The sequence below is a fragment of the Leptonotus elevatus genome, chromosome 16, assembly GCF_054856555.1.
Source record: "Leptonotus elevatus isolate MCC_2025b chromosome 16, RoL_Lele_1.0, whole genome shotgun sequence".
NCBI lineage: Eukaryota > Metazoa > Chordata > Actinopteri > Syngnathiformes > Syngnathidae > Leptonotus > Leptonotus elevatus.
Genome location: NC_141254.1, coordinates 1,016,854 through 1,039,857, shown reverse-complemented (window position 1 = coordinate 1,039,857; position 23,004 = coordinate 1,016,854). Strand labels below are relative to the sequence as shown.

Genomic DNA, 23,004 nt, shown 5'->3' with positions numbered 1-23,004 from the left:
AACACTAATATTATCTAACAGTGTGTCACTTTTATATAAAAAACAACAACAATGATTTTATGCCTGAAATACTCAGTTGCATCAATAGTATTAAAATCTTGTGCATTCGGTTCGTTTAATTATTTTGTCATAACATAGTAGTTATATCAAAGAAAAACACAACTATTGCGACCTTTTAAAAGATCAAAGATAGAAAATTGTGACTGGTGCACCCTTAATCTCCAATGTTCTGTCTTTGTTTGTGTTTTTTTGTTTTTTAACCAAAATTAAGTAACACTATTTAAATGTTTAACAATACAATTTACAATTATTTCAACTAATTGTCTTAATTTCATGATATTCAAGAATACTGCCCTACTTCAATTTGGATGATTTTTTTTTTAACACACATTTCTTCCCCCCCAAAAAAGGAGATTCTATACATGCTTTACATTGGACAGCAGCAACATATTGTAATGTAGTGTAGCATAACAGAGCAGAGCATAGCATAGCATAACATAACATGGTTTAACGTAACATAGGGTAATGTAATATCACTGCAGTTTGTGAGTTTCTGACCTTCTGCTCTGGCTGTGTTCACACTTGTTGTTAAATATCTAGGTCCGGATCAAAGTATTGCTCCTTATATAACAGCACAATATGTACTTTGCATTATTTTCCTTCAATGCTTTACGTTTATAATTGTCCTTATTTTTACCATCTCAAACAGTGAGCCTATCAAAATGCTTTCATCCGGCCGAAAATAGAATTAGCTCTTTCCTACATTTATACATTAAACATAGTCTCTATAATTCTAATGCAAAAAATAAAATTAAAATAATAATAATAATAATAATAATAATAACAATAATAATAATAATAATAACAATAATAATAATAACAATAATATCTGATACATAAAGGTGTTGAGAAAGTAATTTATAAATATATTTGGGAATATCAAATACAATCCTGGAGAGGCTTTACTGGAGCTACAGTGTAGCAGTATAGCACCACCCCTAGATGATAATGATGATAACAACACCAAAAATAATAATAGTAGTAGTAGTAGTATTGTATTGACTATGGCTCATTATGGCCTGTATTCATGCATGCACAAAAATTATAACAGAAAAGCACTAGAGAAATATGTACGCTTAGAACAGAAAGTTGAAACCATTTTTCTCTGTTGCTGTTAGTTCTCATATATGTGCCTGTACTGCAGCACTTAGCAATATAAAATTAATGTAAATTAAGAGCAATTGTGCTGTACATTGATTGTGGGTCATAATCCAAAAGTGTTATTCTTATCTGTTAACAGCCAGTGACAGTGAATGCCACATTTGCTTCCCACTCACTCATTCACTTTTTTTTTTTCATTGTTCTGCTTTTGCCGCCTCCCTCTCTGTCATCCTCCTCAGTATGGCTCCTGAATATTTAATAAACCTTGAATTACTGAGGCACTCAACTATAATGATGGGAAAATCAGACAATTAAAGCGAAGGGCTCCAGCTTTAAGTCTCACCTCCCAGAGGATCCAGAGATTATTTAAAGTGGCACACTGTTTGATTATCTAATCCACTTCTTGCCCCCTCTGCTTTACCCACAGAGCAACACTGACTGATCCACTTGTCACTGCAAATTACCATGAAACACAAATGAGCACTGTATCTGCGTTCGATTTCCATAATCAGGAATCAGGATGCAAAAGTCACTTTTACGGTCAAGTTATTGCTGTGTGATTTAAAGGGATTTCACCGTTCAAATTTGCTGTGGGAAAAGCATCACATTTTTTGTAGATTCCAAATTGATGCCATCCCACCCGTGAACATAATGATAATTTAAGAACTTAAGCAGTACTCAAAGAGGACCTGATGTTTTTCTTCAGACCGCAAACAGTACTGCAGTCCGTTTTGATGACAACTATTAATCAAACAATCAATTCCACACAATCTTTTTCTTCCATTTATGCAGTCTCCCAAAAATATGTTTTTGCTAGTTGCTTGGCAACGTTTAGTATTGTGTGTAGGGATTAAACAGTTTAAGGTTTACTGGTCAAATTGCAAATGTTAGAAATGCTGTAGTAATGTCATCTAAAATTGTATTTGTACTTAACTCATTCAAACCCAAAAACGTATAAATATGTTTTTAATACTTTGTCCTGCACTACCAAAAACATATTTGTACGTTTTTAAATGTTTTTAAACATGAGTCCAGTCCTTGAGGGCTTGTGTACTGCATGTTTTTGAGGTTTCTCTACACACCTGATTCAATGATCAAGATCATTATCAGGCTCCTGCAGAGCTTGTTGATGAGCGAATATATTAATCAGCTGTGTTGAACGTGGGAAACTTCTAAAACATGCAGGACTCAGGCCCTCGAGGACCGGACTTTGACACCACTGTGCTAGAGCATACAGAAGGCTTTGATGCAGCTTCGGACCTGAAAAGGTCGCTTAAAGCAATGATAGTTATTACAAAAAAGGGCCAGCAGGTGGCAGCAGTGTATAAGAGATCAGCCAGGGCCATGTTGCAAGAAGCTCTTTTTGCAAGTTTTTTCAACAGGTTTGTAAATAATAATAAAACTTAGCTATATTCTAATGCTAACTGCTGTAAAATGGAAACAGATACAAATATACTTTTTTCCTGTTAAAAGAAGAGACTCAATTTTTTCTTTTGGTAGTGTTAATGTTTTTCTAGCAATAGAACACAATATTCTGTAGGCCTAGCAAAATCCAGTAAAACAGCTGGGAGCGAAGGGGGTTGCTTCAATGAAAATGGTAGGTAGTTTCAAAATGCTGACAATGGTTTTACAAAACAGAACAACATTCACCATTCACTACTAATAAGAGATGTTGGTCATTGAATGGCTGAGCCTCACTAAACGTTCCATTCCCAACAATACTCTACAAACAACTTTGGAAATTGAGAAAATAATGCACAAAAACGTCTTGCACCATCAGCTAACCTCGCGATAAATCCGAGTACTACCACTCCAGCTCAGTTGAGCCAGCATCAAAGAATTGAAAACGTGACAATCTATTGCTCTACTTGTCAAATCCCTCGTGGTCTATCCCTGCTGTCATAGACATCTTGACAAAATTCGGTAAATATTCGGGTTATAAATTGAATTTTGGTGAAAGTGAACTTCTCCCAACCAACTGCCAGTTTACAACGTCTTAAGCGCACAGCTTCCCATTTAAGATTACGCCACGATGATTCCTTTACTTAGGTGTGTTTGTCACTCCGGCCTTTGGTAACTTTTTTAACTCATTTGCTCCCAAAAACGTCTAAACACATTGCATTTTAAATATTAGCATGGTCCCCAAAACATATCTATATGGTTTTTTTTTATGTTTTTTTATTTTTTATGCTAGAGCAGGGGTGGGCAAGCTCGGTCCTCGAGGACCGGAGTCCTGCAGGTTTTGCTGGTTTCTCTTCTCCAACACAGCTGATATATAATCAGCTCATCAGCTTGCTCTGCATAAGCCTGATAACACCTGTTGATTGGTATATTTTTTTTTCCCAGCTGGATCGCTTGATCTCTTCATTTTTGTGGCTTACCAAACCCCCACGTATTAAGAAGACTATACTGCAATTGCCAAAATGGCAAGGCGGCCTTGCGCTACCTAGTTTTATTAAGATACTACTGGGCATGTAACATCATCAAATTTAACCATTGATTGGAAAGCGGACTAGACACATGCCCGCCTGTCCTGGGCCCAAATTGAGTTGAGGTCTTCGATGCTCTTCTTATATTCTCTCCTTGCCACACGGCTGCCGCTTAGAGACAGTGTCTCTCAGACCAATGTTGTCCTCTGTGCTTAGAAAATTTGGACTCGGTTCCGCAAAAAATATGGCTTGGTCGAACCATCAGCTCTTGCTCCTATTGTTAAAAAAACACCTTTTTTCATCCAGTTCTGACCCTACTTTTGCCAGTTCACGATGCAAAGGCCTGGTGCGGAAGAGTGACTTTTACATAGACAACCGTTTTGCTGACTTTCAGGATCTCGTACACCAATATGATTGACCTCAATCACATTTTTTTCGTTTCTTGCAAGCCAGACACTTCATACAACCTACCTATTCTAACTTCCCAAACGAGCCTCCTGGGTCCTTGGCTGACCAAGTGCTCACCCTAGACCAGAGGTGGGCATCAAGGGCCGCAGTCCTGCAGGTTTTGCATGTTGCCCTTCTCCAACACAGCTCCAACAACATAAGCCTGATAACGATCCTGTTGATTGGAATCAGCTTGTGTTGGAAGTGAGAAACCTCCCAAACCTGCAGGACTCCAGCCCTTGAGGACCGAGATTGCCCACCTCTGCCCTAAACCCTGCTCAGAGGCGCGCCATTGCTAGTATTTATAATTCTGTGAGTTCCCTCGATCCTCAATTGCTCAACTCTGTGAAGCGGAAGTGGGAGGAGATTGGAATGTCAATATTAGTTGATCAATGGGTGCAAATATGTAATCTCGGTAAGCACGGTCTGCTTCAATGCAAGGTTCTTTTTAGGGTACACTATGCAAACGCGAGCCTTGCTAATATCTACCCTGAGGTCAATTACAATAGCAATAACTTGATGCAAACAATCATTGGCTAACCATATACAATGTATAAAATGCATGTATAATACATGCATTTTGGTCTTGTCTTAGCAGTTTCTGGCATCAGATCTTCGACAAACCATGCACAGCCCTCTTTGGTTGCCCTCCTCTTTAAGCACCAAATTTGCCAGTGGCTGAACGTCAAGTATTGGCCTTTACTACTCTGCTGGCGAGATGCTTAATTATTTAAGTGGAAACATGCTCTTACCTTGATGCATAATAGCTGGCTTCAAGATGTTCTGATGCATATTAAACTGGAAAAGATGAGTTTTTCGCTTTCCGGTGCCATTAGTCAGGTTTCAATCCAATTGTTTCGAATCTTTTAAGCGAATTTACTGAAAATGCGCAAAACGGACGTCTGTTCTTCTTTGACGAATAGTGAGAGGTTACTCCGCCGCTGTAGGTGGCGGTATACACCATAGAGATTTGATCCAGCAGTAATTTAAAAGAAGAAGAAGAAAACGAGGAAGTGACTGCACCGTGCGATGAGTTTTCTTTTGTAATTCTTGATAACCTGTAGCGTTTCTTTGCTGTTTCCAATCTAAAATAGCATTAATATTCATTTCTTAAATTAATTCCAAAAAGATTTCTGTTTCGTCGTCCCCACCAAACATACCTTACTTTTATCATCCGGCATTGCTTTGGGACTACAAACGTACGTGTGACGTAATATCCGGTCAAAACGTGCGACGTGTATCTGGTCCTAGCGATTATTCACAAAACCTGTTTCCATAGCCAAAATTAGCATTTTCCTTTTTTCGATTCGCTTTAAAATCCACCCCCTCTAAGCATAAAAACATTTTTGCGAATTTTGGGCCGTTTTTCAAATTTCTAGCATTTCCATTCAGTTTTATTTTCGCATTTGTTGAAAATTCTGATACAAATGGGTGGATGGAAATGCAACTAATGAGGTCTTTAACAAGACAAGGAATACTTAGATAATCTTTACAAATAGCGATTATATATTACTATATAGAGACTTGAAAATGCTTAATTTTATTTTACTTTACTTTAAATATTTTGGTGATGAAGGATGAATGAGTTATCTTATTGGCCAACATCTATCCATTTCCAATTGAAAAAAAATGCAGATTACTATTATTCAAAGTCTGCCTCTCACCCAAAGTCACATGTGAGGATAGTGATGAAAAGCAGTAGAGAAAATGGATACATGCATGGACAGGCATAAATCTAATCTCAAATCACATCTGATTTATATGTATTTTATAATATTCTCTAGAGTTAATTCAGAAAACGATGGTGACGATAATTGTTTATTGCAACCATAAACATAAATCTTTTTGATAAAGACGCTGCTTGTGAATAGTTGTCACCACACCTATCATAACATTTAGTTATATTGCATTTCACATATTTTACCGACCTGAAACAGGCAGTATCTAAAATCTCTATTCCATTTAATAAGGCCGTAGAATGTGGGCCAACGTTGAGGCCAAGCGCCTCAGGGTTTGAGCTTCCCTGTTGTCTAACGATTTGAATATCATTGCGAGTCAATTTGCATACAGTTTTAATAGTGGCTTATTCAGTCAAGCAGAAGATGGCATCTTTATCTGTGGTTGACATATGAGGCAGTTACCCTCGGGCTAACGCGTGTCTTGTTAATGAGCAGAGGGATGCTGCTTCTGATTAGGAACAGCAATCAAAAAGAGCAGCCTTCCACTCTGACTCAAGTCCATAGGCAGCAGATAGGATGTTGGCCCAGATATGCTGCTTGAAGTTTGGAGTCCAGGTGAGGTCAGAAATTAGGCCACATTAGTTTTACGCTGCCTATGTTACTCAGTGGGCATTCCGTCAATATTGACGGAAGGTCCGTCAATCCGTCGAGGACAGACGCCCATTTTGTTGACGATTGCAGAGAAACTTAAAAACATTCACGGAGTGTGACGGAAGTGGGTTTTTGTTCTAACCTGGCCACGGACTGACAGACTGACGAATACATTGACAGATGCCCACTTCGGCAATGTCTCTCAAGCAGTGTTGATTCAGTGTGCAACGGTTTCAGATTTTGGTGTAAGATTTATAGTCTGAGAAAAAAAACGCGGTTTTACGGTTATTCTTATAGACATAAAAAAATACATCTGAATTCTTTGAACATTTTTATTTTTAACAACAATTTATTATTTTTTTTTTTTAAGTTGCTACCTCTTAAAACAAATACAGCACACTAATAAGTAAAACAAATATATATATATAGTTTCAGAACTTGATAAGATCAAATTGGCTTTAGCTTTAGTTTATTTTAACAAAGTGAAAATAAATAACTGAATAATCAAATATAAAGTATCCATTTGAAACATAAATAATACACTTAACAGTGAACAACATATTAGGTATGTATTTCACATTTAAAAAAATCTTTCATTTTTTTTCTATTTCAATCATACTAACAGGTGAAATGTTCATCCCCAGCCTTTAATCTGGCGATTTGTGCAGTTTATTGCTACACATGTATGCATTTTGCAGCCAAATGTGTATGCCGAGATACGTTTCTTGGTAGGCCCAAAATGGCAGCTTTGCGGCTTCAAAAGTCTTGGCCTATGGCCTATCCAGTTGGCTCAGCCCTGTGTTGTTGTGCGCCTGCTGAATGGGCCATGTGGAAACAGAAAAGCTATGGTCGCATGGTGCATTTTGCGCCGTACATGAGTATAAACTGACGGACTGATGTAAGCGGAAATAACCGGTGTTGTTGAACGGCTGCGGTTATATAATCCTGACGTTTAAAAAACATGTTTAATCTTGAACCGGTTAATAGCTATACACCTAATGTTGATAATAACGGTGTTAAAGTATAACTGCATTGCAATCACATTATGCAATAAACATGCTGCAATATTACCACCTGCATTGTGTCACATTGTTACACCATAGCAAGTGTGAAAAGAGTGACGGTTACTTTAAAGCAGGCTTCTCGAACCGTGATCTACTGGTCGCTCACGGCGTAGTTTGAGTAGTTCGCGGACAGATTTTGAATTTGAATATTTCCGTTGCTGTTTGTAAACACAACATTCAAAACTGACCCTCGAGGAAACAGCCAACCAGGAACGAGCGTGAAAACAGCCCACCAATAAGGAGCAGGCGTTCACACAGCCAAATGTGGATATGCAGACAACTGACAAGACAAGACACAGGACTAAAATCCTAACGTCCGCAGAACCAGCCCACCAATCAGGAGCAGGCGTTCGCACAGCCGAATGTGGATATGCAGACAACTGACAAGACAAGACAAGACACAAGACTAAAATCCTAACACGTCCGCAGAAACAGCACACCAATCAGGAGCGCGCGTTCACACCACAACATTTGCATATTCCACTGGTAGTAGGTTCTGCCTCCTATGTAACGGCCCACCTCTACCTTTAGTTTTGCTTGCTAAAACAGTGGTGGCCAGTGTGTTGCCATGGTAACTCCAGAGCTGTCAGTTAGACTCCCAATGGAAGAATGACAAGTGATTTTTATTAGCGTTTCAAAATTGGTTGGATCTTCTCTCACGTGCTTATCTCAGGCTGATCAAAATGGAGTCCGTCTGCCAATAACTTATTATTATTATTATTATTTTCGAGAGAGAGCTCAGTATTGTTCATTCGGTAATTTTACCGATTTGACATGTCATCATCATTGCTCTTTCTTTTTTATTTTTTTATTTTGTATGTGCATGTATGTATGTGTGTACTCATGTGTAGTTCACCTAAAACCTATTAAAAATCCCATACCGTTTACCTAAACCGAATACTTCAGAATCCAGCTAGAGTCGTGAGGTTGTCAGGAGACCCGAGGAAGGATCAAATAAAATAAATGAAAGTGAAATCCAGCACCGACCAGACATTATCTACTACCCACCGGGTTACCAACCAGAGTATTTCACCAACCCCAGAAACATCTAATTTCCAACAAATTAGGGAGACCTCAAGAGACCAAAGGAGAGACTGAGGAAAGGAAGGAAGGATAGATGAAGCAGAGTGAGATCCACAGACATCAGCCTCCACCGATTCAACGACCAGAGGAAGAAGCAGATTGTGTTTGAATTTCGGTAGATGCTGGTGTGGTGGATCTGGCATGCATTAAACCCTCCACCAAAGAGGGGAGCCGTTGACCCCGGCCAGGACAGAGCAAGCACAACCCTCCAGGGCCCCCCAGGCCACGGCAGCGCCAAGGCACAACCCCCGGGCCCCGCAGGGGCCACCGGCCAGAGAGCAAACCCAGGAGCCAGGAGCGCCCCCCACCCCAACACGGCCTGCGCCCCCAACCCAACGCAGCAGGACGTGGCACGGCAGGCCCGCCAGGCACCCCACCTGCCCACAGCCCCGCCCCCCCCCACGAACCCCCTCGCCGCCCCCCATCCACCCACGCCATCCACCACAACCCAGCCCCAGCCGCCCCCAGGCCCCCAAACCACCAGACACCCCCCCCACCCGTAACCCCCCCCCCCAACTAATAAGCCGCCCGACCCCACCCCCACCAATCGCCAGACCCCCAGACCCCGACCCCCCCCGTACCCAGGCATCGGTGCCGGAGAGGGGCCGGACGGCGGAGTGCAGAGGGCACCCGCGCCAACCCCACCTCCAGCCGCGTGGAGGGACGGAACACCGGGGGCAGAAGGGGAGATGGGGACACCGGAGGACGAACCCCAAGCCCAGCGGGGAAAGGCCGCGGTCGTCACGCCAGCGTTCTTAGTGAAAGCTAACCCTGTTACTGAGTTCGCCTAAGCCCTCTTGGTATCATCATCATATGCTTATTACTCACTGATGGCACATATGAGTCTGATGCTGCTCATTGCTTCAAATTTCAATGTAGCAAATTAAAGTTAACCAAAATATAGTTCTTAGTATGAATCAGTTAACATCACAATAGTAACCATACAGTGTTTCCCACAGATTTGAAATCTTCTTGGGTGGTGACCAGTTTACTTGGGTGGCCCACCCAAGTATTAATATGGTGTGGGAAAAACTGCCATAAAATGGCAGTATTAAAGTTACACTTTCAGATAAGTTATTGCTGACGCTCAGCAGTTGTGACTCATAATGTGACTGACAAAAAAAATAGCAATGTTTTATTTTATTGTTACAAGAGCAACATGATCTTCAAATTTAGAATTATTGCGTCCTTCACCAGGAGGTTCGCCGTAATCAGGGAGGACTGCAATTTGGGAAGTGGAAATCCCAAATTACCATTGGGCAGGAACGGCTGGAACCCACCTTCCCAATCTCGACAGAAAAGTGATCATCAGGATTAGGCTGAGCAAGAACATCTCCATCTGCTCGCCGGTGTTCCCGGGGGTGGGGGGTGCGGAGGTGAGTGATGGTGCGTTGGCTGGTGCGCCTCCTGCCCCCGCCGGGTTGGGAGAGGCCCCGCTGTTCGTTCCTCTTAACTCACTGCACTAGTTTTGCAAAATTCACTTTGTTAATAGACACATAGGGCACATAACAGACACATTGGGGGGATGGGGTAGGGTTGAGACACCGTCAGAGGGGGGATATCATTTCCCTCTGCTCCATCTCACCTGCTCCCAAATTTAATGCACCACACACTTGTATACACACTGAGTGGGGTCACATCCACGGTGTAGATCGGCTTGATGCGGGGGGGTCTCGTGCTTTGGGGGGGGCGGGGGGTCTGGGTTGTGGTGGGTGGCGGGTGGGGGGCAATCGTGGGGGGAGCGGGGGGGTGGGCCGGTGGGGTGCCTAGTGGGTCTGCCGTGCCCCGTTCTGCTGCGTTGGGTTTGCTCTCCGGCCGGTGGCCCCTGCAGGGCCCGGGGGTTGTGTCTTGGCGCTGCCGCAGCCTGGGGGGTTGTGCTTGCTCTATCCTGGCTGGGGTCGACAGCTCCCCTCTTTGGTGGAGGGTTTAATGCATGCCAGATCCACCACACCAGCATCTACCGAAATTCAAAGACAATCTGCTTCTTCCTCTGGTCGTTGAATCGGTGGAGGCTGATGTCTGTGAATCTCACTCTGCTTCATCTATCCTTCCTTCCTTTCCTCAGTATTTCCTTTGGTCTCTTGAGGTCTCCCTTATTTGTTGGAATTTAGATGTTTCCGGGGTTGATGAAAGATTCTGGTTGGTAACCCGGTGGGTAGTAGGTGATGTCGGTTGGTGCTGGATTTCACTTTTCTCTCTTTTCTTTGATCCTTCCTCGGGTCTCCTGACAACTTCACGACTCTAGCTGGATTCTGAAGTATTCGGTTTAGGTGAACGGTATAAGATTTTTAATAGGTTTTAGGTAAATTAATGAGCACACCCTCACACACACGCACATATGCACACACACACCTGCACATGCACATAAATAAAGAAATAAATACAATAAAGAGAGAGAGCAATGATGATGACATGTCGAATCAGTAAGATTACCGAATGAACAATACTGAGCTCTCTCAGAAAAAAGGCTGAGCAACAACAGGTGAACTGGTGAATAATTGTTTAAAACAGACAAATTCTGATTTAGTTGTCCATAAAATAGGAACCTTATTAGATGTTAGTCTTGTCAGAAGCCCCGCCCTATGACTGTCATTTCAGATAAAATACTTGTAAATGTTAGCAAACCCTTTGAGCCAGAACCCCCCCAAACCCCCCCCCCCCCCCCCCCCAGGATGAGCTGATGTATAAAAAGACACAAGAGGGGCATACACTTGGCCAAGTGCCTGCCCAACATTCCCAGACCCCTTAGAGCAGTGGTTATCAACTCAGGTACCCCTATCCAGTCTGTTTTCCAGCCAACACAGGTGTTTCAAATGATTAGCTAATCAGCAAGCTCTGCATGAAGCCTGATAACAATCCTCAGCTGGCAGGCTGGATAGGGGTACTCGAGGACTGGGGTTCAGAACCAGTGACTTAAAGAGCTGTAGCAACCTAGCATGCTAAGTGCTAACCAGCAGCCCAGGCTTGAGTCTATGTAGTTGGTAGTTCCCCTCTTGAAGCAGGGAAATGGTGGCTGTGCTTCACAATCAGAAATGGCTTCTCCACTGTAGCTTTCTCCTTTTACTCCAGCCTGCTCGCTTACACTACATGCACCACATTCACTTTTATGAAGGAGCTGCACTTCTTGCATTCCACTTATTTATTTTCACCGCTATTGTATTATTTATTTAATGAAATGTTCTGTATTAATTACAAATATTACCCAATCTATCACAATACATCTAAAATGATGTGTCCCACCCCAACTATATTAAACGTGTTCTACTGTGCTGTATGCAGATCTGAAAAGGGGTGTCAAAATTAGTGGGTTAACTTTGAGTTAAAGTTCCTTTAGCACGACTAATTTTTTCAACAATTTTTAATGACCGCCCCTTACTTGGAAAGCCTGTACTGGGGGAATTCCAGTCGCAATGCAGCAGACACTTCCACGTCAAAATTTAGCAGCAATAAATGTTATAATATTGCGTATATTTATGGAGACTGGTGTCAAGTTGCATTTAAAAAATGTGCAGAATTTCACAAGTTACTTCATGTTAAAGATTAGATAGCTCTTAATATGAAAAGAAAAATGCACTGAGCTATCACCAATGTCTTACAAATGCAAAACAGGCCAAAACAGTCACAATTTGGCAAATTTTATATTTTTTTATGTGTGGGTTGTCATTTTTATTTTATTTTTACGAATTATTGACCAGTGTGAAGTGTTGAAGATGGCTTGTTCTCTTTCTATGATGCAATGTCAATTGTTGAAAAGGCATCTCATTTTTGGGGTCTCCTGAAAAGTGACGCGTACAAGGAGCACATAGCTGTAAGCTAATTTGTACAGTAAGTCATTTTTAGACGACAGAGTGGTTGTATCCCGGTTAAGCTTTTTTTCTTCTTCATTTTGATATTTTATTTTACTACTTGCTCTCTGCATCACTCCATCTTATCTCTCCTGACTCCCAGCTCATCTCCCCTCCACCTATGTCTCAATTATAGAATATTGAAGCGACACAGGGAGCCAAGGTAACTCTTAGATGAAGAGCATGTTTTGGATGGAGATTGGCAAGAGGTGCGCTGGTAGACAACTCAGCGTAAAAAAAAATGCTGAACGTGCCACCATCATACGCTATTGTGCTCAAACCTTATCTCAAATACTTTGATATGAATTGGTGTCCAGTAGAGACACACTAGTGATAAATGCAACAATAGGCTAGATTCAGCATTTTTCATCTGTTCCTATTGTCTCGCAGGCAATTCTGGTTTCAGTGAAAAACTGCAAAGCCACCCAATTTTACGAGAACAAAGAGTCCACTTGTGAGTTCAATGTGTCTTATATGGGGACTAATTGAAGCTATTGACTGTGAATCCACAAATGGACTGAGCAAAGATAAGAACTGAACTGATTACTTGCCAAGAGTGAATCCATAGTGTTCAAAATATATGCTGTAATACAGACATAAATAAAGGCACTCTGTCACGCACATAAAACACACGTGCACACGCACACCCTGCAGACAATGTTAGTATGCAGCAGGTGGATTAGAGAGGAGTAGGGCAAAACGTAGCAAAGCGCCTTCACTCATTATTGACCATTCCTCCATGTAGCTCTATGCTGCATAAATGCATTTACACTCACTTGCATGCACAAAATACACACAAAAAGACAAATACATGTACACACAAGCCAGTACGAATGGAGAACTGCAGTAGTACACAGACCAGAAAGAGAAATGCCCTTTGCTCACAAGGACACATACTGCAGCAGTGACAGACAAGCAGGTTCAGGAAAGAATGATGTCAAATTATGTAAAAAGTACATGCATTGACAGCTTTTGCACTTATTGAAGGTAATAAATACACTTTTTTTGTCTTTGCCAAGCAACACATTCTAATTTTGTAATATTTCCCACCTTATATGTGGTTTAGTCATACATTAGATCATGTCAACTGCAATCTAGGAAGTTTTATGGGTTTCGTAGAGGGTTGAAGAAATGTGGATCCAAATGTAGGGAAGCACGGTACGAAGCAAACATGAAGCGTTTATTAAACCAAAACGAGGAGGTGAGCTGGCAACCCTGACTTGGCATGACATGACGTGACTGGACGTGACTGGATTTGACGTGACTGGACTTGACGTGTCGTGACTGGGCTAGACGTGACTGGACTGGATGTGACGTGACGTGACTGGACTGGTCTAGACATGACTGGACTGGATGTGAGTTGACTGGTCTAGACGTGACTGGACTGGACGTGACTTGACTGGTATAGACGTGACTGGACTAGACGTGACTTGACAGGAGTCGACGTGGCTGGACTTGACGTGGCTGGACTCGACATGGCTGGACTCGACTCGACGTGGCTGGACTCGATTCGACAATGATAACAAGGTGTGGCAGGCCGAGACGCAACACCCAAACATACAACAATGCACCCAGGCCAACTGAACAAAGACAAGAGACTCACACTACAAACACACACTGATTAACCCAACACGAAACACCTGGGAAAGACACGTGGCAGAAGGCACTGATTGGTCGACACAATGGGGAGGGGAGAACAAAGACAGGTGGACCGTTATTACACTAGACGAGACAAAGGGAGACAAGGAAAACACAATAAAACACCGGCCACAACAGACAAAAGACAACAAGAACCCCCACCCCCCCCCCCCCCCAAAAAAAAACACAAACCATGACAGAACCGAAACAACAGGAAGAAAAAAAAAAAAGCCCTCCAGGATATCACAACTGTGGTTAGAGTTTTCTAATTAGGTCAACTGTCAGGTGACTACTGTCAGTACGTGCAAATTTTGTGAAAATGCGCAAAACGGACATGTGACTTATGCCCGTTTCAATCCACTCTTCTTTTGTGAATATGGGCCGCGAGATGACGTTGTAGTGACGGAACTTTGGGACAATGGGGAGTTCCAGGTGGGAATGTTGGTTTTGACGGACTGAACGGAAGTAGTTTGTTTTGTTGGCTTCCCTCCTGCATGTAAGTGAAGTGTGTCGTAACATTGAGAGCTGATGTTAAAGCCAATCAAAAATTGATTAACTATAAAAAGAATCGTGTTTCTTCGTCTCCCCAAACATATCTTACTTTATCATCCGCCATTTATTGTGACTACAAAGGTGCGTGTGACGTAGTATCAGTCAAAATGTGCGACGTATATCTGGTCTTGTAGTCGCTTATTCGCAAAACCTGTTTCCATTGCCAAAATGCGCATTTTCCTTTTTTCGATACGCTTCAAAATCCACCCTCGCAGCCTTATTACTCAATCACCTTCAACTGTTCTCTCGCATAAAAAAACATCCAACTGAAATGCCATATAAAAAAAAGCCAAATTATTGAAAATGTTCCCACATAATATATTAAATTTTTGTATGCTAATACTGAAATGTGGTGAGATGTGGAGTAAACGCTGACTGATTTGTATGGTCGACTTTAGAATTATCAGTAATGGACACGCAAATACACACACTCACCCAGGTTAAACATTGTGTATGTAACATTAACACTTACCATTCTCCATTGATTACTCGCCTCAATAAAATATAATGGAGAGTCAATAATATGATTTTTTTTTAAAAAAAAGAGCACTCTGCAAAGGAACATCTATGGGCATTAAATTTAAATGGATGTAATTTGCTTATATGAAGAAATAGAAACCATACTGATAATTTTGAAAAAGTTATCCTGAGGTATCATTGTTTTGGAATTAGAAATACTAGTAAAGGGTTGTTCCATACCAAATCATCCAGTGGGTTTAATCAATCAGAATTTGATTTGAATGGAATTTGGTGTGCTTGTTGATAGGGATGGCACAAAACATCTCAAATTTGAGGTCAATCGGAGCAGTGGTTTGGGAGTCAAATTTTGACTTTTTTGGCAAAAATGGGATGACCACTTTCCTTTTAACCCTTATATCTAAAATAGCCTCATGATTGAATATCTGAGGCCACACCCCTATTTGCCCCCCCAAAAAGTCCACATTCGGTGGGCTAGCAAACCCCTGCTCCGATTGGCCTAAAATTTGAGATTTAGTGCCAAGTTTCATAAAAATCCAAATCTGCTTAATCAAACCTACTGGGTGATTTGGCCTGACTTGACTTGACTTGGAACAACCCTACAGCACCAATGTTAGTTGCATTGCTGATTTATAACATAATGCTTTTCATGTGTTTAAGCAGCTATATTTTTACTCCATCGACATCTAATGAATTACCTTCCATTAGACCTGAATGAGCACTCTTAAATCTGCATTATGATATGCTTCCCAATATTACCCCACAGCGCAGTGGCCCAAATTGATCTTCATCATCAGTAGCACATAAAATGCACTGGCAGCCACCGGCTACTTATTACTACTCATAAACACTTAGCACCTCTGTGCTTCATGTAAATTTGCATAGCATCAGCATGATATTAACATGGACTGCCCTTGCCTTATCAAACCGCTCTGTGATCCTGGGGTGACGGAGCCCCTGTGCTTCAGCCAGGAGACGGGAACGTGAGAACGAGTTTCTCTTGTGAGAGAGCGAGAGAGAGGGATGAGTTACATGATAACGAGTTGTATTACACGGCCTTGTCATGGCGCCTTAGAACTGTGCTTCTCTAAATGGGAGCAGATGCACTCACATAGGGCTACATCCCACGCTTGTTTTGCAAATATTTGCTAACAGACTTTAATATTGGATTTTATTCAGCTTTCCTTTTTTTCAAGGAAGCAATTCTGACTTCAGTTTCCCATGATCCTTCAGGAATCACTTTATGCACATTTTGAGAATGAATGCTTGCCCTTTGTGGCGTCCGTGGCTAAGGGTGAAGAGACGGTCGTTCAGTTACCAGAAGGTCGGCTGTTCGATCCCCGCTCTCCTGAAGTCATGTGTTGTTGTGTCCTTGGGCAAGGCACTTTACACACATTGCCTCCAGTGCTACTCACACTGGTGTATGGAAGGTGCGAATGTCTGGTGGTGGTCGGAGGGGCCGTAGGCTCACACTGGCAGCCACACTTCCGTCAGCCTGCTCCAGGGCAGCTGTGGCTACTTAAGTAGCTTACCGCCACCACAATGTGAATGTGTGAGCGCACGAATAACGCAACCACTGTGGAGCGTCTTTGAGTATCTGATTAGATAGAAAAGTGCTATATACAAAATTGGAGAACTCCTGCACTGTTTGAAAAACTTCATTCACAACATACCCACTTCAGCCACAACATACACACTTCAGCCACAACATACACACTTATATTAAAAACATACACATATTTACAAAAATACTGTTTCGTTGTCATCTCATGAACACAGTCTGAAATGATAAGACACTATTGAAGTCAGTTAAACACTACTGTGACCAATATAAAAAACATTTGTAAAAAAAAAACTATTTTAGGGATGAGCATGTGCTAGAATTTTTTGACAGGTATTTTTATGTAAGGGGTAATTTAGATGACAAAAGATATTGACAAGCCCACAAACATATATTATTACATAAATAAATGTTGTCTTTCTTGTAAGGTTAAAAAATGACTTGTCACACAGCAACTTTTTTGTATCCATTTTAGATTATGGAGATTTGTTTTTTGTGAATACTTCAATGTCTGACAAAGATTGATTTGGTGTTCCATGCTTCTGAGGTTTATTAGTAAATCTAGGGCCTTGACCCATCATTGTGAACTGTACTCTTGAGTGGGATGGCCTCCATTGGCTACCAAGAAGTTGGCTCACTGGTATCTTTATCTACAAGGGACTACTGCCCTTTTACATTTGAAACTTCATCACACAGAGAAGTGTAACTTCTTACAGTTTGCATTCAAATGACATTTTGTTGCTAACCGTTCCATTTGCCCGCACTGAGTTTGGGGGTGGGGGTTTGGTGGGGGTGGTGGTGTGGGGCTTTTGTCTTCTCTGACCATTCGACATGGAACCTGTTGTAAAAGGACTACAAATTACACATATTGCAGACTGAAAATATGCATTTCTTACCTTACTCAGCTCCAGTAACATAACACGCAACAATAAAAAACAGAACAAAATAGTTTTTCTTACTACCGTTAGACAAATAAAAATCTGTAGACTAATAAAAATGACTGCACGATATATTTCCGACAAATAAAAATCTGTAGACTAATAAAAATGACTGCACGATGTATTTCCAATTAAGCACATGCGTGCCCACACTCAGTGGATGTGATTATCCAACGTGTTTATTGGTGTGGTCATTGACAAGTCAGTGCTTTGTAATGACTAGGAAGTAACCGCACAATCCTTATCTGTGTCCAAGGTATGAAAATGTGTGTAGAGATGCGTAGTGTGCATGTGCAAATCACTGTGTGTTTTGCAAAAAGTGTGAAGCTTAGTCTGTGCCTATTGTTGTGGAACTCTGGACAAGTGTTTTGCTCTTTGTGTGTAAACATTGGCAATTGTGGGAACATTTTCATTTTAGTGTATTTTATCGTGACATGATGACGACAATATTGTGGCAGTTTTAATATCGATATTGCCATTATCGGTACATCTCTAGTCTATACAAGAAGAACATTTGCAAAACCACATCATAATTGTGCCTCTGATGAGATACAAACTACCAAGCTCCCTTTAGTTTTGTTTTCTGCATTTGTGATGTCTCAGACATTATCTATTAGACCTGTCACATTGTAGAGAAAAATGAACTCCTTCCTTGTGTATTTTTAGACTCACAATACATCACTGTGATATGTTTTATGGTAATGATTGATTGTGGCGGTGAAGTGTCGTAAGACCATTGCTGGAAGTACAGATATTAACTTTCTGTATCAAGATTTTGCAGGGTTAATATACAATCTGTCATTTTTGTTTTGTTTTTGTTTTTACAGTGTCACGATTTCTCATCACAACAACGGGAGCCTTGTATATCCTGGATGTTCAAATGGAAGATGGACTATACAACTACAGGTGTATGACACGCCATCGGTACACAGGGGAGACCCGACAGAGCAATAGTGCCAGACTCATTGTCTCAGGTAATTCATTTTTTAAAGAAAAGGTGCATGGACTTTCAATGGCGATGGGGTTTGTAGTTGATTTCTGCAACACAAACTGATCTATGACATTAACTGGCTTGAAATTGCCAATGGCCTAGAATTTGTGAAACCAGATTTTTATTTTATTTTATTTGCTTTTATATATAGATGTTGTATGAACATGTGTGCTTGTGTATTTAAAAAAAAAAAGGCTCATTTCAAATGAATAGACTGACAGGATGAAAACTCAAGCTTTAAAGAAGTCTTGACATCTGATAAAGGTCATTAGATCGAGGCTGACATGTTTTTGGAGGCGAGTTGCAGACTTGAAGTGACACATTGCAATTTAGCCGCCATTGGGAATATTAATGACACTAATAAGGTGCATCATGGGAAGAGTGTGAGCATTTTTGGTTATATTCGTCTCCATTTATTGGGAAAATTAATCATTGTCATAGTTTGTTTTTATGCTCGTCACTTTCTGCTTTCAGATTTTTGCTGTTCACGTGATTTGTGTATGGCTAATGTTGTGCTGAGCAGCAAGACAAATTAAAATTACTGCATAAAGTATTTTCAATTACAGTTTAAACATTTTTTTTTTTTTTTTACAATTGCTTAAGCACAAAATAGATAACAGGGCTCGGATTTTAAAAACACGCAATTTGCACAACCTTGCACGAGAGATGCAGAACATTCACATCCTGTGCAAAATGAATCACTTATGTAAAAACTATAAACACGTATATAACCGTCTTATCTTACCATATGAAATACACGTTTCATAAGATTTAACTGTTTGAACCAGTTACACTCTGCTGTGTTTAACTTTTTTTCCTTTTTTTTTGTTGCAGTTACTGTAAGCGAAGTACACAAAGAAAGTGCAAATACAACATGGTAAATTAATCAAACACAAGATCATTACTACTCACTATTGAAAATAGGATCTATTTCTCTTCATATAACCAAAGTCAGTCAATACTCACAGGACCAAAACTGCCCAAATTCAAAATAAATAAATGACTAAAAGTAAAAATAAAAACTGATTTGCAAAAATCGAATTAAAATATTAAATAAAAAAATATATATAAATAAAAACCAAAACAAATATATATATATATATATATATATGCATAAAAAATGCATTTGTATAAAACATTTTAATGATATTTTTTATATAAATTTTTTGTTTCACTTTTAATCATTTCTTTATTAATTTAGTCATTTATTTATTTTTAATTTTTTGGTCCATACTGCCAAAACGAAATGTTATTCAAATAAGGGGGCAGTCCTAAGTGTGTCTGGGGTTGGACTCCGCCATTGCAAACTGCTTTTCATTGGTCAAGTGAGCGGCTCAGCGAAGAAGGAAGTCTCGCCGGCTTGCATGGAGATCTCGAGCAATGGACAATTATCTTATCCACTGTCACCACAATTTGCGACTTGAGTTGCTAGACAACAAGTTGAGGTGACAGTGGACAAGATAGTCGTCCATTGCTGGAGTTCTCCAATGCAAGCCGGCGAGACTTGTTTGGTCGCCGAGCCGCTCACTCGACCAATGAAAGATAGTTTGCAACAGCGGAGTCCAACCCAAGACACACTTCGGACCACCCCCTCATTTGAATAACATTTCGTCCTGGCACTATGGACCAAAACTACAAAAATAAAAAATAAATAAATGATTAAATAAATACATAAATGACTAAAAGTGAAAATAAGACGAATATAAAAATATAATAAAAAAATTAAATACAAATGTATTTATTTATATATATATATATATATACACACATATACACACACACACACACATTTATATATATATATATATATATATATATATATATATATATATATATATATATATATATATATATATATATATATATATATATATATATATATTTATATATATATATATATTTATGTATATATATATATATATATATATGTATATATATAATAAACAATTATAAATGAATAAATGACTAAAAGTAAAAATAAGACGACTAATAAAAATATAATGAAAATGTTTATACAAATGTATTTATATATACATATATATATATATATATATATATATATACATATACATATATACACACACACATATATATAGTTGTGTTTTTGTTTCTATTTATATATATTTTTTAATTTAATTTGAATGTTTTTTATATCTGTTTTGATTTTCACTTTTAATCATTTATTTATTTATTTAGTCATTTATTTATTTTGAATTTGGGTAGTTTTAGTCCTCCATAAATACAGACAATCACAACTATATGTGTCCCAAATCAACACTGTAAGCCCAGAAAATAGACAAATAAATAGATAAATAAATAAATAAATAATGTCAGGTTTAATTTACTGTAAATTAAAATAATAATAATAATAATGATGATAATAATAATATAAAAAACTGAATAAAATAAATACAATAAATCGCCTAGTTGTATCTGACTCAAACCCGATTGGTGTGTCTACAATAAAGCAATTAGGTGTCTGCTCACCTAATTTGCCGAGATGGGCATTCCTTTAACATTGATGGTAGGTCTGTCAATGACGGATGCCCATTTTGTTGACGATTAACCTGAAACTTCGAAAAATTGACAAACTAAGCATTGACGGAAGGGGGTTTCTGTCCGTCAGTGTAGTCGTCAATCCGTCAATATATTTGGCAATATCGGTGACAGATTACCGAATGACGAAAGATTGATGGATGCCCACATCTTTTGAATCACCGCAGATTACTGCCACTTCTTTCCTAGAACTGCGCAAGAGCAACTCTGTTTAATAAAATGCTCTAACAAACACAAGTACACTGTGTATTTTTAATAAAAACACACATTGAATGCCTCTAACGCTGTGTTGGGAATAACAGCGAACGGTGTTGAAATCATGTTATGCAATAAACATGCTGCAAATTATCATATTGTGTCAGTTTAAAGAAATAACCAGACTCTCAAAATCATGACCTTCACATCATGACGAGTAAGAAACATGGCTGGGAGGTCATTGTTTGTTGTGCGGTCTACACTACAGTCATGGTTTCATTCAGAGAAATGCATGAAGTGATATACAGTACATGTACAAAATCTTGCTAGCACATTCATAGTGCAAGCGGATTAAAATGGTTAAGTATTAAGAGAGTTTTCTGTCATTTTGCTTCTTATGCAAATTGATGTTGGTGACAATCGCTCTGATTGTCTGTGTTAGCCAGGAAATGCATATCTGTTGTTACTTTCCTCTACCCCCTCCAGTAATCTGCCTTTTTTTTTTCAATTTCATGAACAAGGCAATCAGAATATTGTGTGCTATGACTTCATAAACATGGTAGATACCATTGAAATATTGGATTCCATTATTTCATTAGAAAAACAAAGTGTTTCCAGCTTATTTCGTTCTTTAGTAACCACCATTTGAAAATAGGTCATTTGAATGACTTAAGGAGAAAACAAGCTTTTTGTGAAAAGATACAATTTCTGCACAACAGTGACTTTGACACGAATATTTTTTTGTTTAGTGACGCTGTGTTAATTAGATTTAATGTGACAAACGCTTTGATCATTCACATCATCCATGAAAGCATTCTATTTCTTAAGATCCGCTATGTTTTCATGTAATTTGATACCCTGGAACCCATTGAAAAGAGATACAATGCTGCCATCTGCTGGCCATAGTTAGTGGGTGTTTTTGGATTTTACCCACCCCATTCACAAAGCAGCGCTGCACAAGATGTTGCACTGCCCATTGAGGAAAAAACGTAGTTGACGTTAATTGACGTTATTGGTGGTATACAGTGGGCGTGTCCTTAATGTCAATTGACATTTTTGGCAATAAAGGAGTTAAAAAAATCAAAGTTCAGTTAATTGTCCTTATCTTTACTAGATGGAGACAAAGGTTCCAGGTGAATTCAATGAACAAATTGAACTAATAAACGAGCACATCACTCTTATTTAATGGGGTGTAATGCAGTTTGTCCGTTTGGAGTAGCCGTTGCATGACACCATCGGCCAGCAGAGCTCTTTGTCCAGAAAAGGAATGATTTACATTTGTGAGCTAAGACCCAATCAGTCATCTCCATTTTACACACTGCAATTGATGGCATACCAATTGAACCCAGCACAATGACTCTTCTTCACAATTATAAAACCTGCATTTTACTTATATGTAAATATATGTTCCTGCTTGTATTTTTAATTGTTTGGAATTTTATTTCATGAAACCATGATGGTAATTGGTCTCACAAACAATGACTTGGGAAGCATGTTATGTAATGCGCTGTTTCTACAGCTTGGTGTCAGTAATGCCTAATGCATGGAGTTCCATGCGAGCTTGACGTTAAGGTTGGATTTGGAAAAAAAAAGTTGGCATAAAACTATAATTTTTACTTTACAGTAAGATGGTAGCCTACAGTATGTTATTTGTCTATTTTCTGGGCTTACAGTGTTGGACATGTTTTGTTGTGATTGTCTATGTTGACTGATTTTGTTTATATGAAGAGAAATAAA

General features: G+C 39.5%; 1 protein-coding gene across 2 annotated transcripts in view; it reads left to right on the top strand.

The window, feature by feature from the left end:
• dscama (Down syndrome cell adhesion molecule a) overlaps positions 1-23,004 on the top strand; it is a 187,905-nt gene that overhangs the window by 96,226 nt on the left and 68,675 nt on the right. For both annotated transcript variants that reach the window (XM_086057565.1, XM_086057564.1), the window contains exon 4: positions 18,353-18,499. In XM_086057565.1, coding sequence (XP_085913691.1) covers positions 18,353-18,499 — 147 coding nt within the window. The remainder of the gene's footprint in view (positions 1-18,352; positions 18,500-23,004) is intronic.